Below are 21,340 nucleotides of genomic sequence, written 5' to 3' on the forward strand. Positions count from 1 at the left end.
CCATACTGGGCCTAACACCGTCTGAGCCTGCCTCATGCTGTATAGACATATATTTTGAATGTGTACGCTATCCATACATGTTATCCAGGGATACGGTACCCTTTCTAACCTTTGTGCAATCACGTGCAATCCATACTGGGCCTAACACCGTCTGAGCCTGCCTCATGCTGTATAGACATATATTTTGAATGTGTACGCTATCCATACATGTTATCCAGGGATACGGTACCCTTTCTAACCTTTGTGCAATCACGTGCAATCCATACTGGGCCTAACACCGTCTGAGCCTGCCTCATGCTGTATAGACATATATTTTGAATGTGTACGCTATCCATACATGATATCCAGGGATACGGTACCCTTTCTAACCTTTGTGCAATCACGTGCAATCCATACTGGGCCTAACACCGTCTGAGCCTGCCTCATGCTGTATAGACATATATTTTGAATGTGTACGCTATCCATACATGTTATCCAGGGATACGGTACCCTTTCTAACCTTTGTGCAATCACGTGCAATCCATACTGGGCCTAACACCGTCTGAGCCTGCCTCCTGAGACATATATTTTGAATGTGTACGCTATCCATACATGTCATCCAGGGATACGGTACCCTTTCTAACCTTTGTGCAATCACGTGCAATCCATACTGGGCCTAACACCGTCTGAGCCTGCCTCATGCTGTATAGACATATATTTTGAATGTGTACGCTATCCATACATGTTATCCAGGGATACGGTACCCTTTCTAACCTTTGTGCAATCACGTGCAATCCATACTGGGCCTAAAACCGTCTGAGCCTGCCTCATGCTGTATAGACATATATTTTGAATGTGTACGCTATCCATACATGTTATCCAGGGATACGGTACCCTTTCTAACCTTTGGGCAATCACGTCGTGCAATCCATACTGGGCCTAACACCGTCTGAGCCTGCCTCATGCTGTATAGACATATATTTTGAATGTGTACGCTATCCATACATGTTATCCAGGGATACGGTACCCTTTCTAACCTTTGTGCAATCACGTGGAATCCATACTGGGCCTAACACCGGCTGAGCCTGCCTCCTGAGACATATATTTTGAATGTGTACGCTATCCATACATGTTATCCAGGGATACGGTACCCTTTCTAACCTTTGTGCAATCACGTGCAATCCATACTGGGCCTAACACCGTCTGAGCCTGCCTCATGCTGTATAGACATATATTTTGAATGTGTACGCTATCCATACATGTTATCCAGGGATACGGTACCCTTTCTAACCTTTGTGCAATCACGTGCAATCCATACTGGGCCTAACACCGTCTGAGCCTGCCTCCTGAGACATATATTTTGAATGTGTACGCTATCCATACATGTCATCCAGGGATACGGTACCCTTTCTAACCTTTGTGCAATCACGTGCAATCCATACTGGGCCTAACACCGTCTGAGCCTGCCTCATGCTGTATAGACATATATTTTGAATGTGTACGCTATACATACATGTTATCCAGGGATACGGTACCCTTTCTAACCTTTGTGCAATCACGTGCAATCCATACTGGGCCTAAAACCGTCTGAGCCTGCCTCATGCTGTATAGACATATATTTTGAATGTGTACGCTATCCATACATGTTATCCAGGGATACGGTACCCTTTGTAACCTTTGTGCAATCACGTGCAATCCATACTGGGCCTAACACCGTCTGAGCCTGCCTCATGCTGTATAGACATATATTTTGAATGTGTACGCTATCCATACATGTTATCCAGGGATACGGTACCCTTTCTAACCTTTGTGCAATCACGTGCAATCCATACTGGGCCTAACACCGTCTGAGCCTGCCTCCTGAGACATATATTTTGAATGTGTACGCTATCCATACATGTTATCCAGGGATACGGTACCCTTTCTAACCTTTGTGCAATCACGTGCAATCCATACTGGGCGTGAGAACGGCTGGCGAGCTGTTAAGCAAGCTACAGCACCTGTCCAGACAAGTACAGGGATTCCCTAGCGAGGAGACTTATTTGATTGTTTTCAATGTTGGGACAGCAATTTTTGGGGAGCACTATACTCTGGAGAATGATAGATGGGGCCCACCATACACTGGAACATTCCAAAGGTGGACATCAGACACTGGAGCAGCATTTACAGGGCCCATTATACACTAGAGCATTAGAAATGGGGCCCATTATGTTTGGAGCATTATTTGGGCCCATAAGACAGTGGAGCTTCATCCATGCGGACCAACATATACTGTAGCATTATGTGGAGCTCATCATATACTGTTTCAAACATTATATGGGACCAATGATTCTGTATGGAGAAATAGATGGGCCTCGTCATGAGATGTAAAAAGTGAGGTATTTTTCATTGTACTATACCGCTATTTATCTGCCGTATCGGAGCATGATGAGTTGTGGTATGTGTTAAAGGGGCGCTCTTTCGCCCAGGGCACATGAAAACCTGCAGCCAGCCCTCCCCCCCCACAACTTTAGCCAAATAACCCCCATTTTTCAGTGTGTAACTTGTATTATGAAGTTAATTAAGGTTGACAAGCTTAAGTAAGAAGAATTGATGCTTTTGGCATTCAAATGGGCACTGTAGGTGTGTTTCCTGTCCTCCTCTCACTGCCGACTTTTATTCCCCATTGACTTACATTGGGTTTCGTGTTTCGGGACGACGCCAACTTTTCCCTATAATCGGACGATCTTGCTCGACCCGACTTTTGGAAAAGTCGGGTTTCACGAAACGAAACGCAACCCTAAAAAACCAAAAGTCGCTCAACTCTAGTAATATGTATTACTGATTTATCATTATGTTCTAGTAATATCTTTTAGCCTGACTTGTGCCAAACTGTACGTGTTTAAAGCTGTGCCAAAAAATGTTTTCTATAATATCTGACGCGGTATTTATCCAGGAACGACGTTATTATTATATTAAGTTTGCCCTAATGACGTTTTTAGCAGTTTCTTCATGTATGTTGTCCATGTCATAGGAATGCATTTTATTTTGACGACTTTATTGTTGAATCTGTAGGCGTCCTTGCTTTCCTTGGTTTTGTCTTTATATGACGTCACGTGGCTGGCAGTGGCAGTCTATGTCATTGGGATGCGCCTTCTGTGATGTGCACATTGTTTGCTTTGAAAGTATCTCCATGGCTACAACCGAAAGCGGAAGTGATATCATGCGACCGGAAGTTCCGGCGCCATTTTGGATGCGCTCCATTGCTGAGCGCACGCCAATGTTCCCCCGCCGCTTTGTCTACAGAATATAGTTCCGGAGGATCGGGTGTATAGCTACAGCCCGATGTGGAGGTAACACCGCGTGACCGGAAGTACTGGCGCCATTTTGGATGCGCTCCACTGTGGAGCGCACGCTGATAATTGTCTGCGGCTATACACATCTAATATAGCGGCGAAACTCCGGATAATCAGGTACACAAGACACGTTGTTTAAGTGCACACCTGGGCATTAATCATCTATGCCTCTCCAACGATTGACCACCTGATAGTGGGTGGCGCTTAGCATAATCATGCTGGTTATTTAAATCCGCTCTTTTTTTACCCCTGGTGCCATCACCATTGTGGTATCAGGCATGAAGCAGCAGTAACATCTTTGAAAGCATTAGTTATACCTCCTGATGAACCGCTACGGCGGGGAAACGCGTTGAGGGTTCCCCATAGACATGATAAGTGACCACTCATTATCTGATTATTGTATCTGACTGTGTTTCTCTCTCCAAGGGAGAATAGCTGCTGATCCTCCCTTTTATTTAGGTTATTATATCATATAGGTCACATGATATCATGATATGGTTGTAATGCATTTTTTATCGTTATTTTTTTATTTTTTTTGTCTGGTCTGCACGAGTCCTAGGGCATTCTGATTTTTTCATCTCTGCACTATCTGAAAATTGTTTTCCCGTCTGTGATAATAGGGATCACTAGGGAAGTGAGGGATAGTCCTCGTTGACTGGGGGCGCGAATATCGTACTATTAGGGTGCCAACCTCCACGGTCAGAAGGTATCAGCTAGGCCTTAGTACAGGGCTGTGCAGCACTTCAGACTAGGTCTTTTTCAATTTTTTGACATTTATCATTTTTTCACTGGGAAGGTGTTTTTTTATGACTATTGTATTAAATTGCATATTTTAAGGGGCTTTGACTGTACACAAAGTTTTTTTCAAATTTCCATGAATTTGAAAATTTTTCCTGTTCGCCAAGTTAAAATTCCAGATGTTTTGGGCAGTGTTCGAGCCGTTCGTCGAACTTGAACACTTTGCTTAAAACTCAGCTGTTCGACAACGGTTCGTTCACCAAAAGCATAACTTCATTTTCACATTAATAATGGTTTTCAATGTTAATAGACTGTTTCATGGCATAGTAGCGGTGTGTGGTAGCAAGCAGTGTAGTACACCTGTCAAGGAGCTACACCATGTGTGTTTCTAATAATTTTTTACCGCATCTTGTCCAGAAAATCCTTTAGGGCCTTGTAGCACTGTCTGCTACTCAGCAGAGGAGCCCACCTGTGAACCTAGCTATGCCGCCTGTTTATGAAAGAACCAGTTTTTTACTGCATTTAGCACAGTTAATACTTTGGGGCTAGTAACTGTCTCTGCTACTCATCAGAGGAGCCCACCCGTGAACCAAGCTATGCCGCCTGTTTATGTAAGAGCTGCATGCTACTCAGCATAGGAGCCCAGCTGTTAAACAAGCTACAGCATGTCAAGAACACCGCACTGAACTTGCTCACTGAGCCAGTGCGCGTGTCCTGAGTAAAGCGAACTGTGCTCAAAGATATCTGTGGAGCGGGCAGCAGCCGAGAAGATGCGTACTTCAGAACAGCAGGACCTGAACCACGTGACTGCTGGGGACGTGGCCTAAACTCTAGAGAGCTAGGAGCTGCAAGAGAACTCCTAGCAGGGTAACTGCAGGACAAAGTTACCAAGGGGCATAGACAGGGAGGATAGTCAGGACGTAGCCAATGAGTCATACACAGAGATAGCTGGAAGGTACAAGAGGGGCGAGCAGAGAGTAGTCAGGTAACAGACAATGAGTCAAACACAGAGAGGATAGTGCAGCACAGAATCAACAGGCAAACTCACAACTGGGAACAGAACCGGGTGAGAACCATATAAACAAGCTATAACAATGAACAGGCACACAGAGGTCACCACACTCGGCCAAAGGCAAAAGTATAGCTGACAGGGATTGGAGCTTCCCAGGGGTTTAAGATGATCTCCTTGAATCAAAGAGAGGCCACAATCATTAACCCCAGGTGTGCAGGTCAAAACCTGCACTGAGCTCCAGACATTAACCCCTGACGTGCAGCTCAAAAACCTGCACTGGGATCATGACACAGCACCTGTGGTTTGGACACTTAATTTTTTCATTCTTTCTGGAATGCCGGTTAGGCCTAATTCCGGAATTCTGGTTGACCTGCACTTACTGGGAAATGCTTATTCGTGGGGAAGAATTGGAATCCCAGATCCCCATCACTAACGGTGTTCAGCGGGTTATCTGCACATGTAAGCGACACACGCTGGTCCTTTCAGTGTAGCGCGCATGCAGCCGCGGACATGTAAGGACATGACAGAGCTGTTATTCATCGATCTCGCGTGCCAGAGCCTCGCGTGTCCCTCTAGTAAGCTTGACGCGTCCCGCGGGGGCATGCCGGAGTCTCGTTCGTTAACAGAATTAAAGTGACAAATCGCTAGCACAACTAAAAACGGACATCCACCACCACCCACAGAATTGACAAAGCTTGCAATCTCTGCACCTTTTCTGTAGCTGGCATGGTTGAGGTTTCCCGGGTGGAGTCGAATTAAGCCGCAGGCTTCACTCCTGGTGGTGCCCTTCTTGACATTCCTTTAAGGTTCAGCTTTGCAACCATACTGCCCCCGGAAACCAAACACTTTGCCTTCATGGACGCTGTTCGGAGGTTCGTGGGAATAACGCCGCCCGATCGGCAGTTGGCATAATTTATGGTGGGAAGTCCAACGGTATATGATCATCTTCGATTTCAGATTTTTAGTTTTTTTTTTTTTGTATTTTACATTTTTATACCAGCCTTTCTTAACTTCATAAGGGCATGACATGCCTATATCTGTGTCTCCTCCTCCTCATTTTACTCCTCCACCTCTTTTCTATATGTAGTTGCCCTTTTCCATATGTTATTTTTGTATTCTGAGCATTTTGTCTGCTTTGGGACACCTTTTAAGGTGTTTTGTAATTGTTTTCTATGTGTTAGTATGTGTTTGTCTGCCATTGTTTTCAATGGGGTTCGACGGTGTTCGTCGAACGTTCGACGAACTAGCCTCCTGTTCGACGAACCAAAACGAATTTGAACACTAGCGGGGTGGCTCAACACTACTCCTGATATATAGACGTACATTTTTAATGTTTAAACTATGCTATATATACCTGGTATCTGGTGATACTGTACCCTTTCTGTCGGGAAGTCCTCCTCCACCCACCACTCTAAGTGTATCATTGACACCAGGAACATTGTCCCACATGTGTGATTATTTCTTGCGGATCTTCTTGTTATATTGTGGTGCGATCCATCCTGAGCGTGTGACAGTCTGTGAGTTACTCCTGCAATTTAGATGTACATTTCAAAATTACCCCAACACTAGTGTATACAGCGCTACGCTTGTGATACATTACCCATTTACTGCTTTTTATATTCTGGTCTAATCCAAACTGACCAAGTGAGAGTTATTTTCTGACTGTGGAAATAAATACTGAGATTGACAACAATGACCCCTACACTGTGTACAGCTGTACTCTTCAGATCCATTAACGTTTTACGACTTTTTATATTGTGTTGTAATCCATAATGAGCCTGAGAGCGTCTGTGTCTGCCTCCTGAAATATCTACGGAGATTTAGAATGTTTAAACTATATTATATATACCTGCTATCTGATGATATTGTACACTTTTTCTACTTTTTATATTCTTGTCTAATCCATACCGAGCCTGTGAGCGTCTCTGTGTGACTCATGGAATATATAGGGAGATTGACAATTATCCTTTGACTGTATAGAGCTGTACGCTTCTGATACAGTACCATATATCTGATGTTATTTTGGGTTCATTTTCTGCAAAATTTTGAAGTTTGGTGGAAGAGGCCGCGGACGTGGGCGTGAGGGGGCCAGCTGGTGCTGATGGTGGTGGTGCCTTTTCTGGTGCCTGCATAATAGCAGCTATCAGATCACCTCTATATACACCGATAAATGCTACTGTGCAGGCATGGCGGGTGACATTTTCAAATGGATTTTTTTTCTTTCTTTATTATTTTCTTGGTTTATTTTTTCTCACTTATATAGCATCATCAATTTCCATCATCACTGATGCCATTGGTAATTTAAATTCCCAACCAATATATCTTTGGATTATTGTCAGAAATCCACACAAACATAGGCAAAACAGTAACTCCTTTGTGAAATTTTAATCCAGGACAGTAGAGGTGCAAGGCTACAGTGCTAACCACCGTGCTTCGTCATTCACTATAATACAGGTCTATATACTTACCTGTTAATTTCCTCCCAAAACTTTATGGGTCTTGCATATGATGCAATGAAAATAACACTTCCAAGAAAAGGACTCAAAGGGCTGGATAATATAGATGTTGCAAATGTTTGGAATAACAGCATTCCTGAATCTGATTGAATTGCATGTTAAGTTTTATTGTGCGTAAAGGGTTATTCTAATCAATCTCTGTTTCGGCTGTAGGTGGTCGGTATTCTAGAAGCATCTGAGCTGGCTGCACTATACTGTTTCTGTAACTGTAAGGCCTCATTCAGACGACTGATTTTTGAGTAAAGTGCTATGACAGTGACTGACAAGAGTCTGCCTAGCATGTAGGCAGAGACGTATCAATCATTATCAGCGGGCAGGGAGAAAGGCAGCAGGGAGTCTCTTGTATGACTAGTCAATAGTGCTTCTCGGTCCTTAGCGGCTATTAATCCCTTCACAACATCCACTGTTCATGTTTGGTGCATCTGGAGGTGGGTTCCCACAAACCACTCTACATGTACGGCTGGACGATTGTGTCTGCTCAATCGCAGAGCCAGCGTGATCAGTGGGCATCAGCTATTTATTATAGATGACTGTATGCAGAAACACCCACGAGAAACACCCGCGATCGGTGCTAGTGTCAATCACGGGAGTGTAACCCTTCTGGTGCTGTTGTCAATAATGACAGCAACATCGATCAGCATAGCAGAGGGAGGAAGGGAGCTCCCTCTCTGCTCCGATCGGCATAGCATGATTGCAATTGTGTTGTGCCAGTGGTCTGTTTGGTGACCCCACATCAAAAGATGGCTGTAGGGACATCCTAGTACGGTGGCCTTTAAGTTCCTGCTCAGAGCAGGAGCGGACATGCCTCCTCCCTGTGTGCAAGGCACTCATCTAATGCTTTGCAATGCAAAAGCATTGCAGAGTATCAGATCAGCAATCAGGAAAGTTGATGTCCCCAAGTAAAAACATAAAAATAAAGTTTATGGGCACAAAATTGAAAATATTTGAAATTGCTACATTTTATAAATTTTCGACAAATTTCTGATTTTTCCACAAGTAAATGCAAAAAATATTGACCTAAATGTATCACTATCATAAAGTACAATGTGTCTCTAAAAGAAACAGTCTCAGAATCACTGGAGTACATTTAAATGTTCCAGAGATATTATCACATAAAGTAACACTGGTCAGAATTGGACAATTTGGCTTATTCAGGAAGGTGAAAACAGGCTTGGTGGTGAAGGAGTTCAAAGTATATTTTTCTGTGAAATGAAACAGTGTTTCAGAGTCAAAAGTACATGGCAGTGGCTTATACATGCTGTGCTGCTCATGGTTGGGGCAGTATGCATCACCTGTCAGGTTCTATATAGAGTGTGAGGTAGCGCTGTCATTTACTTGGGGAATTCTCACTTGGCAGCGAACAAAACACATCTGGCCCGGGTTTTCCATCAAACATAGCAGTCCATGCGGTTTATCATGCAGCTTCCCTCTGTAAACCCAGTGTTCACACAGGTTGCTCAATGTCCAGCATACAGGCTCTCTTAGCCTCATTTATCTCACCCACGTCAGGGTCTCCACATGGTTCCGTCACTCATGCTGCAGACGTCCATATCCCTCCAGGGAACTTTCAGGCTCTGGCAGCCATTACACACAGCCACACACAGGCTGTTAGCCAGGAGACAATCCTGCGGATGGGACCTTCCGCTCTGGACCAACTAGGTCCCTGCATTCACCACATGTGACCTACCCTGGCCACATTATATGGTCTATAGCCACGCCTACCGGGTCACGTGACTATGACCTCATCACAGGTCCTTCACACACTCACACAGCCTTTTACTACAGGCACTTTCAGACCCACCTCTGGGTGGGTTTATAGGTAACCAGACCCGCCCATCTCTCTAGTTATCTGGAGACTTCTCCCTCTCATATTAAATCAGCATCTCAGCAAAGACCTTGCTGACCACACACACCTATAAGTCTCCATCTCAAAGCCACCCACTTTGAGATACCAAACAGCCATTCAATATCCTGCCATTCATCCTTTCTCCTGGAACCTCCACACAGCGCCCCCTAGTGGACACAGTGGTTACTACACCACATACCTCGCCCCTCTGTTCAAACTTGTGGGGTTGAACACACATTACATCAGGCTCTCGAGACCGGGCACTCATCACACCTTGCCCCACAGGTCGAGAGAACCTTTTACATCTGTCATACGGCCTCCTCTCTACGTTAGGCCTCCCCCGCCCCCAGTGGTCAGAATATCGGTCCTGCTCTTTGACCCTCCAGTTACAGTCTGTCTGCGTCAGCAGACACTGTCTAGTCACCACATTCCTCTCTCTGCTTGTTCCGTTCCCCGACCAGCTCCCCCGGTTGGTACGGTCATCAGTCTTAAACAGGCCTACTGTCTGGCTTGAGTCGGACTCATTTAGGATCTCACAGGAACTACAGTCTCTCAACGTCATCCTGCCAGTCGAACTACCACTTGCTGACATTCTTCGGCCATCTGCCCTATCACTTCTTGGCGGAACTCTTCGGGTCCTTACTGTTAGGAGTCAGATTTCCGACTCTCCCTTGCTGAAATCTAGATCCTCACATGCTGCAGTCTCCTGCGCCTTTCCTGCTGTAGAGGAGATTGCAGAGGAGATTGCCCTGCGGCAACTCTCTCCAGAGGCTAAGTCCTTTGTTCCCTCAACTGAGCATGCTCATGGGACGAACTCCCATTGGAGTTCGGGAGTCAGGTGCTCAGGTCCTGTGTCGAATCCCATTGGCTCTTCCTGGAGCCTTGGAGATTTCCGGAAGGTCCCGTTCGCTATAAAAAGCGCGCATGGCTGTTCCGCCATGCGCTAGTATATTCATACTTGCTGCTGTATGTTTGTTGATGGATGCTTGGACTGGTGAATGACTCATTTGAAACCCACATTCCTCTGATACTACGTCTGTGTGAGTGTTTGTGTTCTGCAAGTAGCAGCGCTAGCGCCAGCGCGCATTTGCTCCATCTACCTCAGCAGCTTCGCGTCTGACATCGCGCCAGCATTACCAGCGTTGTCACTAGGCGGCACTATCCACGCCGCGCTGCAGTAGCAGTTTATTAGCGCATTTGCGGTTGCAATGCTGTGCACACTTGTCTCCATGGTAGGTCTCTGCGGGTGTAGTGCTGTCATATTTTAACTACTCCGGTGACCATTTACCATCTGTGTGCTGCTGAATTCCTGTGTACCTTAGGCCTCTTTCACACATCAGGTTTTCTGCTTCAGGCGCGATCCGGCGCTTTTGACTAAAACCGGATCCGTCGAAATGCAATGCCGGATCCGGTTTCCCCCCCATTGACTTGCATTAGAGCCGGATCGAGCCGGATGGCCATGCGTTTCATCCGATTTTCGCCGGATCCGGCAATGTGACGCGATCCGGCGTCTGGAAAAAACGGTGACTGTAACATTTTTTGTATCCGTCGAAAAAGCCGGACACGCCGGATCCGGCGTGTCCGGCTTTTTCATACAATGAAAGCCTATGAGCGCCGCAATGCGCCGGATCCGGTTTTTTTGGTCTGAGCATGCTCAGTAGCTCTGCCCACAGGACATATATAAAAGCAAGACAATGGGACCCTCAGCCACACCCAACATGCCACCCAAGCCAAGAACCAGGAGCAGGAGAAGGCAGCAGACATCTGCAGCAGCAGCACCATCAGCACCACCCCAAATGGAGCAGCATGCTGAACAACGGGAGGGGAGTCCAGCAGCAGATGAGAGACGGTAATTATCAAATCCCCCATTCCTCCAAACTAGGGCTATGGAATATCAAGATATTCATTGGCCCTTTGTTTCTCTTTATTCAACAGCCGCCCAATAGATGCAGCAGCAATGGCAGCAGCAGAAACACCACCCACAGCCATGGAGTCTGGCCATGAGGAAGACAGCACATCTTCTGGGAGCCCTCCCTCGCATCGTCAGCGTTTAACGGTAAGTTTTTATTTCCAAAATCCATCATCTCTGTAATATATGTGTATTCATTGCCTTTTATTTCAAAACAGGAATCACAAGATGAAGAGGAGCTCCCAGAAGAAGAAGGAAGGGGTGGACAGACACCTGGAGTGGGCTCACAATTGGTAAGTTTTTTGCATCAAACGCAGAAACACAACATCACACTACACACAACACATAGAAAACGATGTTCTGCAGACCACACACAGCAAACAAATGCCTACATCCAAAGACATAACATTTTTTGTTTTCTTCTCTAGTCTTCCCAATCTGGTGCTCGGCCAAGAGGTCCTCGCAGTGCCTCCCAGGGTCGTCGGCGACAGCAACGCGGCGGTCACCAGCGTGTAAGTATAAATATTTTTGCTTTTTTTTTTTTGCACTTTTTATTTCATTTCTTTTGTGGAGGCTAATTATGTTATTTTTGTCTTTTTCTTTAACAGCCTTCACAGCGTGCTCCCGACTCTGACGGTGAGGATGGAGGGATTGATGTGGAGCGCCTCATCGATCTCGTCAGAGAAAGGGAGCCGCTCTGGAATATGGCTGACCGCCGCCACGCTGACCTTATCATTACCCGACGACTCTGGGAGGAAATCTGTTCGCTCCTTGTGGACCGCTGGGAGGACCTCGAAGCTCGGGCCCAGATTAAAGAGCGTAAGTATATACAGTACCGGTTGCTTGATTTAAACCTGTGTTTCCCGAACTCCAGTCCTCGTGGTCCCCACGGATCATGTGTTCAGGATTTCTATTTACTTTGGAAATCCTGAAAACATGACCCCTGGGGACCATGAGGACTGGAGTTTGGGAAACACTGATGTTGTATACTAACCACTTTGTCCTTTCTCGTTTCAGGGGAGAGAATTGTGAAGCAGTGGCGGTCTGTGAGGGATCGTTTCAAGAAGGAGTTCAATAAAGAGATGCGGGCCCCGAGTGGATCTGGAGGACGCAGGAGCAAGTACAAGTACGCACGAGCCCTGTCGTTCCTCTGGGAGACAATGCTCACCAGAAGGTAAATATTACACACCACATGTGACAAAAAAATGTTTAGATGTAACTTTTTTTTTTCAGCCAGGGCCATACCATGTCACTATTTTAATTGTTTTTTTTTTCTCTTTATTCCACAGCACGGTGAGCAGCACTCGGGAGCCTGCACGATTGGACCCTTCTGAGGCGATCCCTGAGGAGACCGGCACCGAGGGAGACTTCGACCTCCCCGGTACATCTGCACCTTCCCAGCCTTCCCACACATTCGACCCATCAGTCCCATCCACCAGCACAGGAGCATCGTGGCCGCCTACATTACATGAAGCTGCTGGTGAGGAGATCGCTTTCCCTTTACCCCACCCTTCTGCCCCTGCCACCTCTAGTACACCTGCGGGTACTGGGCGGCAGCGGCAGAGGGGTCAGGAAAAGACTTATGCACCAGAGTTCTTGCATCTGAATGCATCTTTCCAGAACTGTCTAAAAGTCTTGTCAGAGCAAATCTCCACAGGCTATCAGCAGATCAACTCCAGCATTCCGGAGGTGAAGACACTTCTGCAAACCATGCATTCAGAAGCAAGATCTTCGCCAAACCACACGTTTTTCAGGTCTGTTGTGGAGCGCATGGAAACGCTCTCTCCTGCCCAGCAGATGCATGTAATGCATTCATGCCACGCTGCTCTCCAGCAAGTTACCTCCCAACCTCCTCCTCCTACTCCCACCACAGTAGTTCCTCCACCTGCACCCCCTCCAGCCACTTTCCATCCTCCCCCTCCTATTACATCTACACCCCCTCCAGCCACTTTCCATCCTCCCCCTCCTATTACATACCATCCACCTCCCCAGCACCATTCACCTCCCCAGCACCATTCACCTCCCCAGCACCATCCACCTCCACAGCACCAGCAACCTCCACAGCACCAGCAACCTCCACAGCACCAGCAACCTCCCCAGTACCAGCAACCTCCCCAGTACCAGCAACCTCCCCAGTACCTGAAAACTCCCCAGTACCAGCAACCTCCCCAGTACCAGACATCTCCCCACTTCCAGCAACCTGCCCCATACCAGACATCTCCCCACTTCCAGCAACCTGCCCCGTACCAGACATCTCCCCACTTCCAGCAACCTGTCCCGTACCAGACATCTCCCCACTTCCAGCAACCTGCCCCGTACCAAACTCCTTCCCCATACAACTTGCCATCAACATCATCTGCTCCTACAGTCCCTGCCCAACCCTCCACTCCACCACCCACCACCTCTTCTGCTTCCCACATGTCCACCCATTCTGTAGTTTTTTCCACACCTTCACCTCTAACTGTTCCTTCCCCACCACGATCCCAGTCCTCTCTCCACACTCCCAGTGTCGAAGTGTCCCGCAGCCCCTACAGCAGTATTTCCACCACACACTACACAGATTTATAATGTGTGTATTTAAATAAAAATGACCAGTTTTATGGTTTCAGTTTTATAGTTTCAAAGCTTTATTAAACAAGTTTATTACAATTTTAAAAAAGTTTACTAAAAAAAACATTTTTCAATAAAAGTTAAATTATTTTACACTGGTTGTCTGTCATTTCTTTCTGCGGCGAAAAAGGTTAAATACAGGGTATTTAAAAGGTGAAATGGTATTCAAAACTAGGTATATAACTGTGGGTAAATTTTAGCTTTTTGCCACAGTTGTGTTCCTGGTTGTGTTTCACCTAAAAAGTTGTGTTTATTGTTGGTGATTTCCTAACAATGTACACAACTTTTGTTAAAAGGTGAAATACTTTGCATAAAACACAACCAGGTACACACCTGTGGCCTAAAGCTAAAAATAGAGACCATGACAAGATAGCCAACTTTGGTTGGCAAAGGTATATACTGTTGGTACAGAAGGTACACAAGTTTGGTTGGGCACAAATCTTTCACACTCTGTCATCCTGCCAGTGTACTCTGCCTTGAGGTGACATAAAGTATAGTGCAAAATTGTCCCTCATTACTGAAACCGTCACAGAACTTCTAGTGGTAATGTCATGGTAATCTTGCAAGGTGGTTTCTTCAGAGGTGTCCTCAATGGAAATGGGTTCCTTGCAGATAACAAAATTGTGGAGTACCACGCACGCTTTGATCACCTCGTCCACAGTTTGTGTCTTGAGGTTGATCGCAGTCAATAGGACCCGCCATTTGGCTGTCAGAATACCAAAGGTACATTCAACCATTCTTCTTGCTCTTGTGAGGCGGTAATTAAAAATGCGTTTTGGTCTTGTCAATCCTCTGCTAGAGTACGGTTTCAAAAGGTGTTCTGACAGCTGGAAGGCTTCATCCCCTACACAGACAAATGGCATAGGTGGACCAGATGTTTGCGGCAGCGGTCTAGGTGGTGGGAACTGGAAGGTGTTTCCATACAGTTTACGCCCCATGGCAGACAGTTTGAAAACTTGAGAGTCATTGGAGCGGCCATAGGCCCCAATATCAACCGCAATAAATTTGTATTCCGCGTCAGCGATGGCCATGAGGACAATTGAAAAATATTTCTTGTAATTGAAATATTCCGATCCCGATCCAGCTGGCTTTACAATGCGGATATGTTTCCCGTCCACAGCGCCCAAGCAGTTGGGAAACTGACATATCTGTTGAAACTTGTCAGCAATTTCAATCCACCTCTCTGTTGTGGGCTCTGGTAAAAACTCTTCAGCTAAGGAGTCCCACAGTGCACGGCATGTGTACTTCACTATTCCAGATATGGTGGAAATTCCGAGTCTGTACTGGAAATGCAGTGACGAAAGGGATTCTCCAGTTGCAAGAAATCTGTGGGGAATTAAAAAACAATAAATTAGTTTTAAATCACAGCATTACATACCAAAACTGAGCTATGACACTTGGAGATACAAACTACCACCAACAAGATTGCAGTGAAAGTGTGCTCTGATGCGATCACATCCAATACATGTGGCTTACCTTAAAGTCACCATCAGACGCTCTGTGGGTGAAACAGAGAAGCGGCAATAGGTGTCTGCTTTTCTTATGAGGTGTGCAATGCGCTCCACCAAGTAATCAAAATTCTCCATTTTCATCCTAACATATCCAAAAAATTTATCCGGGTTTCGTCGAAGGTCCATGCAGAGTGTAGAATAGACCCCACGCGTCATTCTCTTGGCTGTGATGGGGTGGATCCACAAACGTCGTCTACGATGCCTGATGCGCTGCTGTCTCGCTCTCTCCTTCTCCAGAACAATCACCCTCAAACGATTCGCCTCCGCTATAAAATCCTCCAAATTCTTCAAAATATTTCCAATGACAACATCCATCTTCGCCAATAACTTGCTCTTCTCTCCAACCTGCACTTTCTCCTCTACAACCTGTCAAAGAAGGGCTGTAGGAACATGCTATATATAGTTTTCCAGTAGCCAATCCCGTTCGGAAGGCCACAAGGGTCAATTTTAAAAACCGGATCCGGCGTAATCCGTCGAAAAACGAATAGAAAAACGGATGAACCGGATGAGACGGATCCGGTTTTGTCTGTCAAGAAAAAGACGGATCCGGCAGAAATCCGGATCCGTCACATCCGGTTTTCTAAACATTTGCCGGATCCGGCGTTCCGGCAAGACGCCGGATCGCGCCTGACGCCGAAAACCTGAAGTGTGAAAGTAGCCTAACAGGTTCAGAATACTTATATTTATTATTTGTCTATACGACTCTGTGAGTTCAACAGAGTCTGTGCTATGCACTTTGGGTGTAGTTTAACCCCGTGCATACTACCGCCAGATTGCTCTGTCGTCACTTAGCTGCGGTTTTCCATCCTCCGCACGGTGGACTCCGAGTGGCGAAGGCACTTTATTTATATTTTTATTTAGTGCCTTCCGCCACTCCTAACACTTACATCTTGTTGAGTTGCAGGCGGCCGCCACCTGGTATTCCGTACTTCTTTATTAATTCGCCGGCGGTCCTACCTCAACTGCTCAATCTCTTGCAAGTACCCCACTTGATACTCCAAGAGCATCCGAAAGTCTCTCAGGTTCTCCACGGAGCCAACCACCAGGATGGGAATCCTACCCACTTCACTGGATACTTGGTCTTCATCATCAGGAGGGATCCTCACTCTCACCACACCGGAGATATTCACAAGGTCTTGCATTACCTTCCCGGATCTTCCAATGATTCTCCCAATCAGAGCTTTGGGTACCGGCACCACATCTTTCCTTAAACCCAGCTGATGCATGGCCTCCCTTGCTAACTCTAGGTGTCTAGCAGCCTTCACATTACTCTGCCTGACCCGCTGTTTGGTGTGGAGACATTGTAGATGCATCTCTTTCAGGACAGCTACTCGGTTTGATGTATTTTCTCTGTCCGATACTATCACCAACTGCCGAGTCTCAGGTGCCCAGCGCACCTTACACGCTTTGACCGCTTCTTTGAAAGCCTCATGCACACCTTCCTCAGCACAGGCTTCTTGCATGTCCTCTGGTACATCAATCACAAACTGGAAGGTTGTGGTGTTGCTCTCTTCCTGGACTGAAGGCTCTAGCTTTACCACGGACACTTCCCTCACTACAGTTGACGGGTGACTATCTTCTTCAGTTCTTAACTCACCAACTTCACACGATTTGATCACTTCATGACCCTTTGCCACGAGGGCTACTGGCCGTTCTGTCCTGTTATCACTTGCGGTCACCCGCGGTAAGTCTTTGTCCAATTTCTCCCGCAGGAGACTTTTAACTACTCCTCTGAGTTCTTCCATTTCTTCCCTAAGGGTCTTGTTCACCTTTTGCCACACTGACAGGTGACCTCTGAGCTCCAAGACTCCTTTCTCAAGCCCATCCACATCTTCTCTTAAGGTGTTGTTCGCGCTGTGCCACGTTGACAGGTGACCTCTGAGCTGCAAGACTTCTTTCTCGAGCTCCTCCACTCGATGCTCGGCCGTTTGTCTCATTACAATTTCTCGCTCGAGATGTTCCTTCACTGTCTCCTTTATTAACTGTGTCTCCTGCTCAAGTTCTCTTTTGGCCAGTATGTATTGCACCATTACTTCTTTAATTATATCGTCAAAAGGTACCCCTGGGTTAGTCCCGTCAGTTGAGTGAACCCCCCAGTTACCTTCTGACTGTGTCTCTACTCCCGTTATCTTCTCGATCAGGTTACCACCGGTCCTGTCACGAGTTTCAGTCAGCACACCACTAGATTCTGTCCTAGTGGTGGCTACTGGCAATAACACGTCACAGTCACACCACACCATACGGTAAACCCTCAAGACACTCTCTGTCCGTGTGTCAGCTCTGCTCTTTTTGTTTACCACACCCTTCTCATTCACACTGTTGTACCCTTCAGGTGACGTCCGGTCAGTAAGTTCGTCCGACGCCATTCTTTCTCCGGTCTCCCCTACGTCTGGCCTGTCCCCGTTAGGAGGCATCAGCGTCTCAGTGTCTGCTAGCCCCACAGTAGAAACGTCTCAATCCTCCTCCCCCACATCATCAAATATGACAAAGTCCCGACGCTTCTCAAAGGTATGCACTAAGTTTGGTGGTATCCTACCACCTTGGCACTCCCCTTTTTCATCTCTGTGATGAAGGAGTTAACTGCTCCTACCCCCCCAGGGCCTGTAAGCATATTGAAGAAAGCAGGATTTAGTGTTCCAATGCTGAATAGCAAGGCCTTTTAGTATGATAATGCGATAAGGCTCAAAGGAGAACTTCAAAGCTTAGGTAAGGAGCCACGCCAGCATGGGGCAGGAAGATGCCTGAGGGCTTCAATTAGAAGGTACCTGCCAGCTAGACACAGAAATACACATCCATTGACTCTCCCAGCCTCTCTGGCTCCATCCTAGGATCATGGATTATGAGCACATCTTTCGAGTTATGGACTCATGAAAAACATCCGAGTGACCCTGAGGAAATCGCGCATCTGGCAGTGTGACTCCTGAGTTGGTGAGGGTTCTGGGACCTGAGATACATAGATTGGCCCTCCACAGCGACCCAATGGGGCCATGTTTGCTCTCCACATGACAGGCAAAACAAACAGCATTCACTGGTACCTCTCATGTCCTGATCGATCATGCTGTTGAAAGTTACCCCCTTTCTTAGATATTGGGAATAAGTTCTGCAGAGAGCTAAAGGGTGGAGATTATTAGCCCACCCTCTGACACAGGGGGAGGAACCTAGCGTGTTTAAGAACTAGCAGCCCATGGCAGAGACAGACACTCACACAGAAGGACCAGACGATGGTGATCTAAAAAGGAACTGGGGACAGACCTGCCAAGGGGAGCATCGGCCTGTGCTTTGGGGGTCTGTCTGGCAACTAAGATTCTTGTACCTGTGGACTGCAGAGCTCCCGACACCCACATGCACCCTACAATCTGATAAAATGACCTCCAGCTTAATATCTCTAAGTCTTGTACCCTTATTGTTATATTTTACTCTGACTGCAAATCCACTGTAATTCCATTGTATAGCTTTCTGTATATTTCTGTAATTATCTAGTGCACCCTTAAGGCAATTAAACTATAAAATTAATCTTGGGCTGATACTTTTACTCTGATCACGAATCTTAGAATACCCAGCGGGTAACAGGACATCCTCCCCGGCGGCCATTTGCCCTAGGTACAGTTCCCTTACTGATCTGAGAGACCAAGGGGGCGCCGGAGAGCTGTACCTGTGTAGTTATGTCACATTGGTGACGTGGGAGGAACGGGTCCTGTGTTGTGTCCTCCACATTGGTGGCAGCGGTGGGATCAGAGTAATAGTGTGCGGGGGACCCCTACTCCCAGGCACTAAAGACTACCAGTGGTAACTTTCACTGCTGGGGTCCTAAGTTCAGCCCAGCACTAGACGGTCAGAGTGTAAATATAAGTTGTGTGCGAGGTCAGGGTTGCAGCTGTGTCAGTAACCAGAGGTTCCCAAGATGGCGGAAGGCACCAGGCGTTAGGCAAAGGGGGAGGTCAATGCTATGGTCTATGAGGAGGTGGAGGAGGACAATACCAAAGAAGGCGAGGGGGAGCTCAGCCAGGGCTCCCCAAGGAGCCAGACCCCCGTGCTCAGTCCCGCAGTGGACTGTCCACCACCTGCCCACCCCAGCCTGTCCAGATCAGAGGCCCTGTTCCAAGCGGCTATGGCACAGCTCGAGGCCCATGACAGACTCCTGGTGGTGGCAGAAAAAGGAGCGGAGCGTGAGCAAGCAGCGGCAGAGCGTGAGCATGCTGAACGTGTGCTGCAGACTGCCGTGAAGCTGCGGAGAGCTGGCACCGACTGGAGATGGCTCAGCACGGGCTCCCGCTGGATGCTCCAGCCCCACCAGGGACCAAGGCTTCCAAGGTCTGGGCGGAGGACTTCCCCCTGCTTGAAAAGGATGGAGACCTGGATTCCTTTTGGCTGGCCTTTGAGAGAACCTGCCTCCAACACCATCTGGCCCTGGATCAGTGGGCAAGGTACCTGACCCCCCCGTTTGAGGGGTAAGTCCCTGGAAGTTTTGGGGGACTTACCTGCCAGGGAGGAGCAGGGCTACAACAGCATCAAGCGGGCCCTGATCCAGCACTACAACCTCACCCCGGAGTCGTACCGCAAGAAGTTCCGGAGTCTGCAGCGGGGCTCAAAGGACACCTGGACTGACCACATGCGGGCATTGCTGAGAGCTGCGGAGCACTGGACCTCAGGTCTAGAGCTCACCACCCACCAGGAGGTCCAGGAACTGTTCGTCACAGAGCAGTTCTTGTGGAACTGCCCAGAGGACCTCCAGCAGTTCCTCCGTGACCGGAAACCAAAGGGGGCTTCTGCTACAGCCGCCCTAGCAGACGAGTATGCCAACAACAGGACCTCTGAGCCTGCCAGCATCACCTGGAGAGGGGGTAAGCCCAATCCTGCCCCTGTCCCCCCAGCCCTCAGAGTTCAAGGGGTGTATCCCCCTGCTGCCCTCTCCAGGCCAGGAGCAGAACCCAGACGTTGTCATCACTGCAACCAGCCGGGACACTTTAAGGCTGCGTGTTCCCAGCGCCATAAGGCCCCATCCCTGTCCCAGAATCCGTCCACTGTTTTGTGTGTGGGAGGGGGTGGTGGGAGGTCCCTGGACAATTACCAACCCGTCACCATCGGCCGCTCAGCGGTCATGGGACTGCGGGACACAGGCATTGAACGAACCCTGGTACGTCCTGAGGTGGTGTCCCCTCAAGACTTGGTGTCTGGGAAGACCCTTTCCATCTCCGGAATTGGAGGTATTGAACCGGCGCTGCCCGTCGCCAAGGTGTTTTTGGACTGGGGCGCCGGGAGGGGAATGCGGGAGGTGGGAGTAACGCCAAATATTCCTGCCAATGTGTTGCTTGGGAATGATTTGGGGTGGCTAGTGTCTCAGAATGTGGCCACTGAACCCCCAAGTCCGGCTCCCCAAGAATGTCATGACTCTACTGTGAATGCTAACGTTAATGTGTTGAATGTGCCACCAACAGTGGAGGAGGGAGTGAAACCTGATGGTAAGCCATGCACTGACACTACACACACAGGGCTCACAGTGAGGACAGGTGAGAAGACTGCAGGAGAGAGCTCAGAGGTGGAGGGAGGGGCTGCTATGGGCAGTGTAGAGCCCCTAAGTGAATCCAGCCTGCTGAGTCTAGGGTCTCTGCAGAAAGAGGAACAGGCCATGTGGGGAGGGGGCGTCCCGGGAGAGGAGCCACCAGGTAAGACCCCAGGGCAGGAGTTCCCCGCATTCAGGATGTCAGGAGGCCAGGGAAGTCTGCCTGACCCGGCGACTTGGTCAGGGGCCGAGGGGAAGCAGGCGCTACCTGTGGTCTCAGCGAGCGTGGCCGCTGTTATCAGAAGTAGGAGCGCCGGAGCCCAAGGAGCCTCGCGGAGGTCCGACAGTTTCCCCCTCTCCGACCAAGTGGCTGCCGAGTCAGAC

General features: G+C 47.9%; 1 protein-coding gene across 1 annotated transcript in view; it reads right to left on the reverse strand.

The window, feature by feature from the left end:
- LOC141054931 (pecanex-like protein 2) overlaps positions 1–21,340 on the reverse strand; it is a 2,173,030-nt gene that overhangs the window by 762,796 nt on the left and 1,388,894 nt on the right. Inside the window, exon 22 of the mRNA XM_073551818.1 lies at positions 7,533–7,662. Coding sequence (XP_073407919.1) covers positions 7,533–7,662 — 130 coding nt within the window. The remainder of the gene's footprint in view (positions 1–7,532; positions 7,663–21,340) is intronic.

Source organism: Dendrobates tinctorius, unplaced genomic scaffold (assembly GCF_039654945.1).
Source record: "Dendrobates tinctorius isolate UK_male_01 unplaced genomic scaffold, ASM3965494v1 ptg000181l, whole genome shotgun sequence".
Lineage (NCBI taxonomy): Eukaryota > Metazoa > Chordata > Amphibia > Anura > Dendrobatidae > Dendrobates > Dendrobates tinctorius.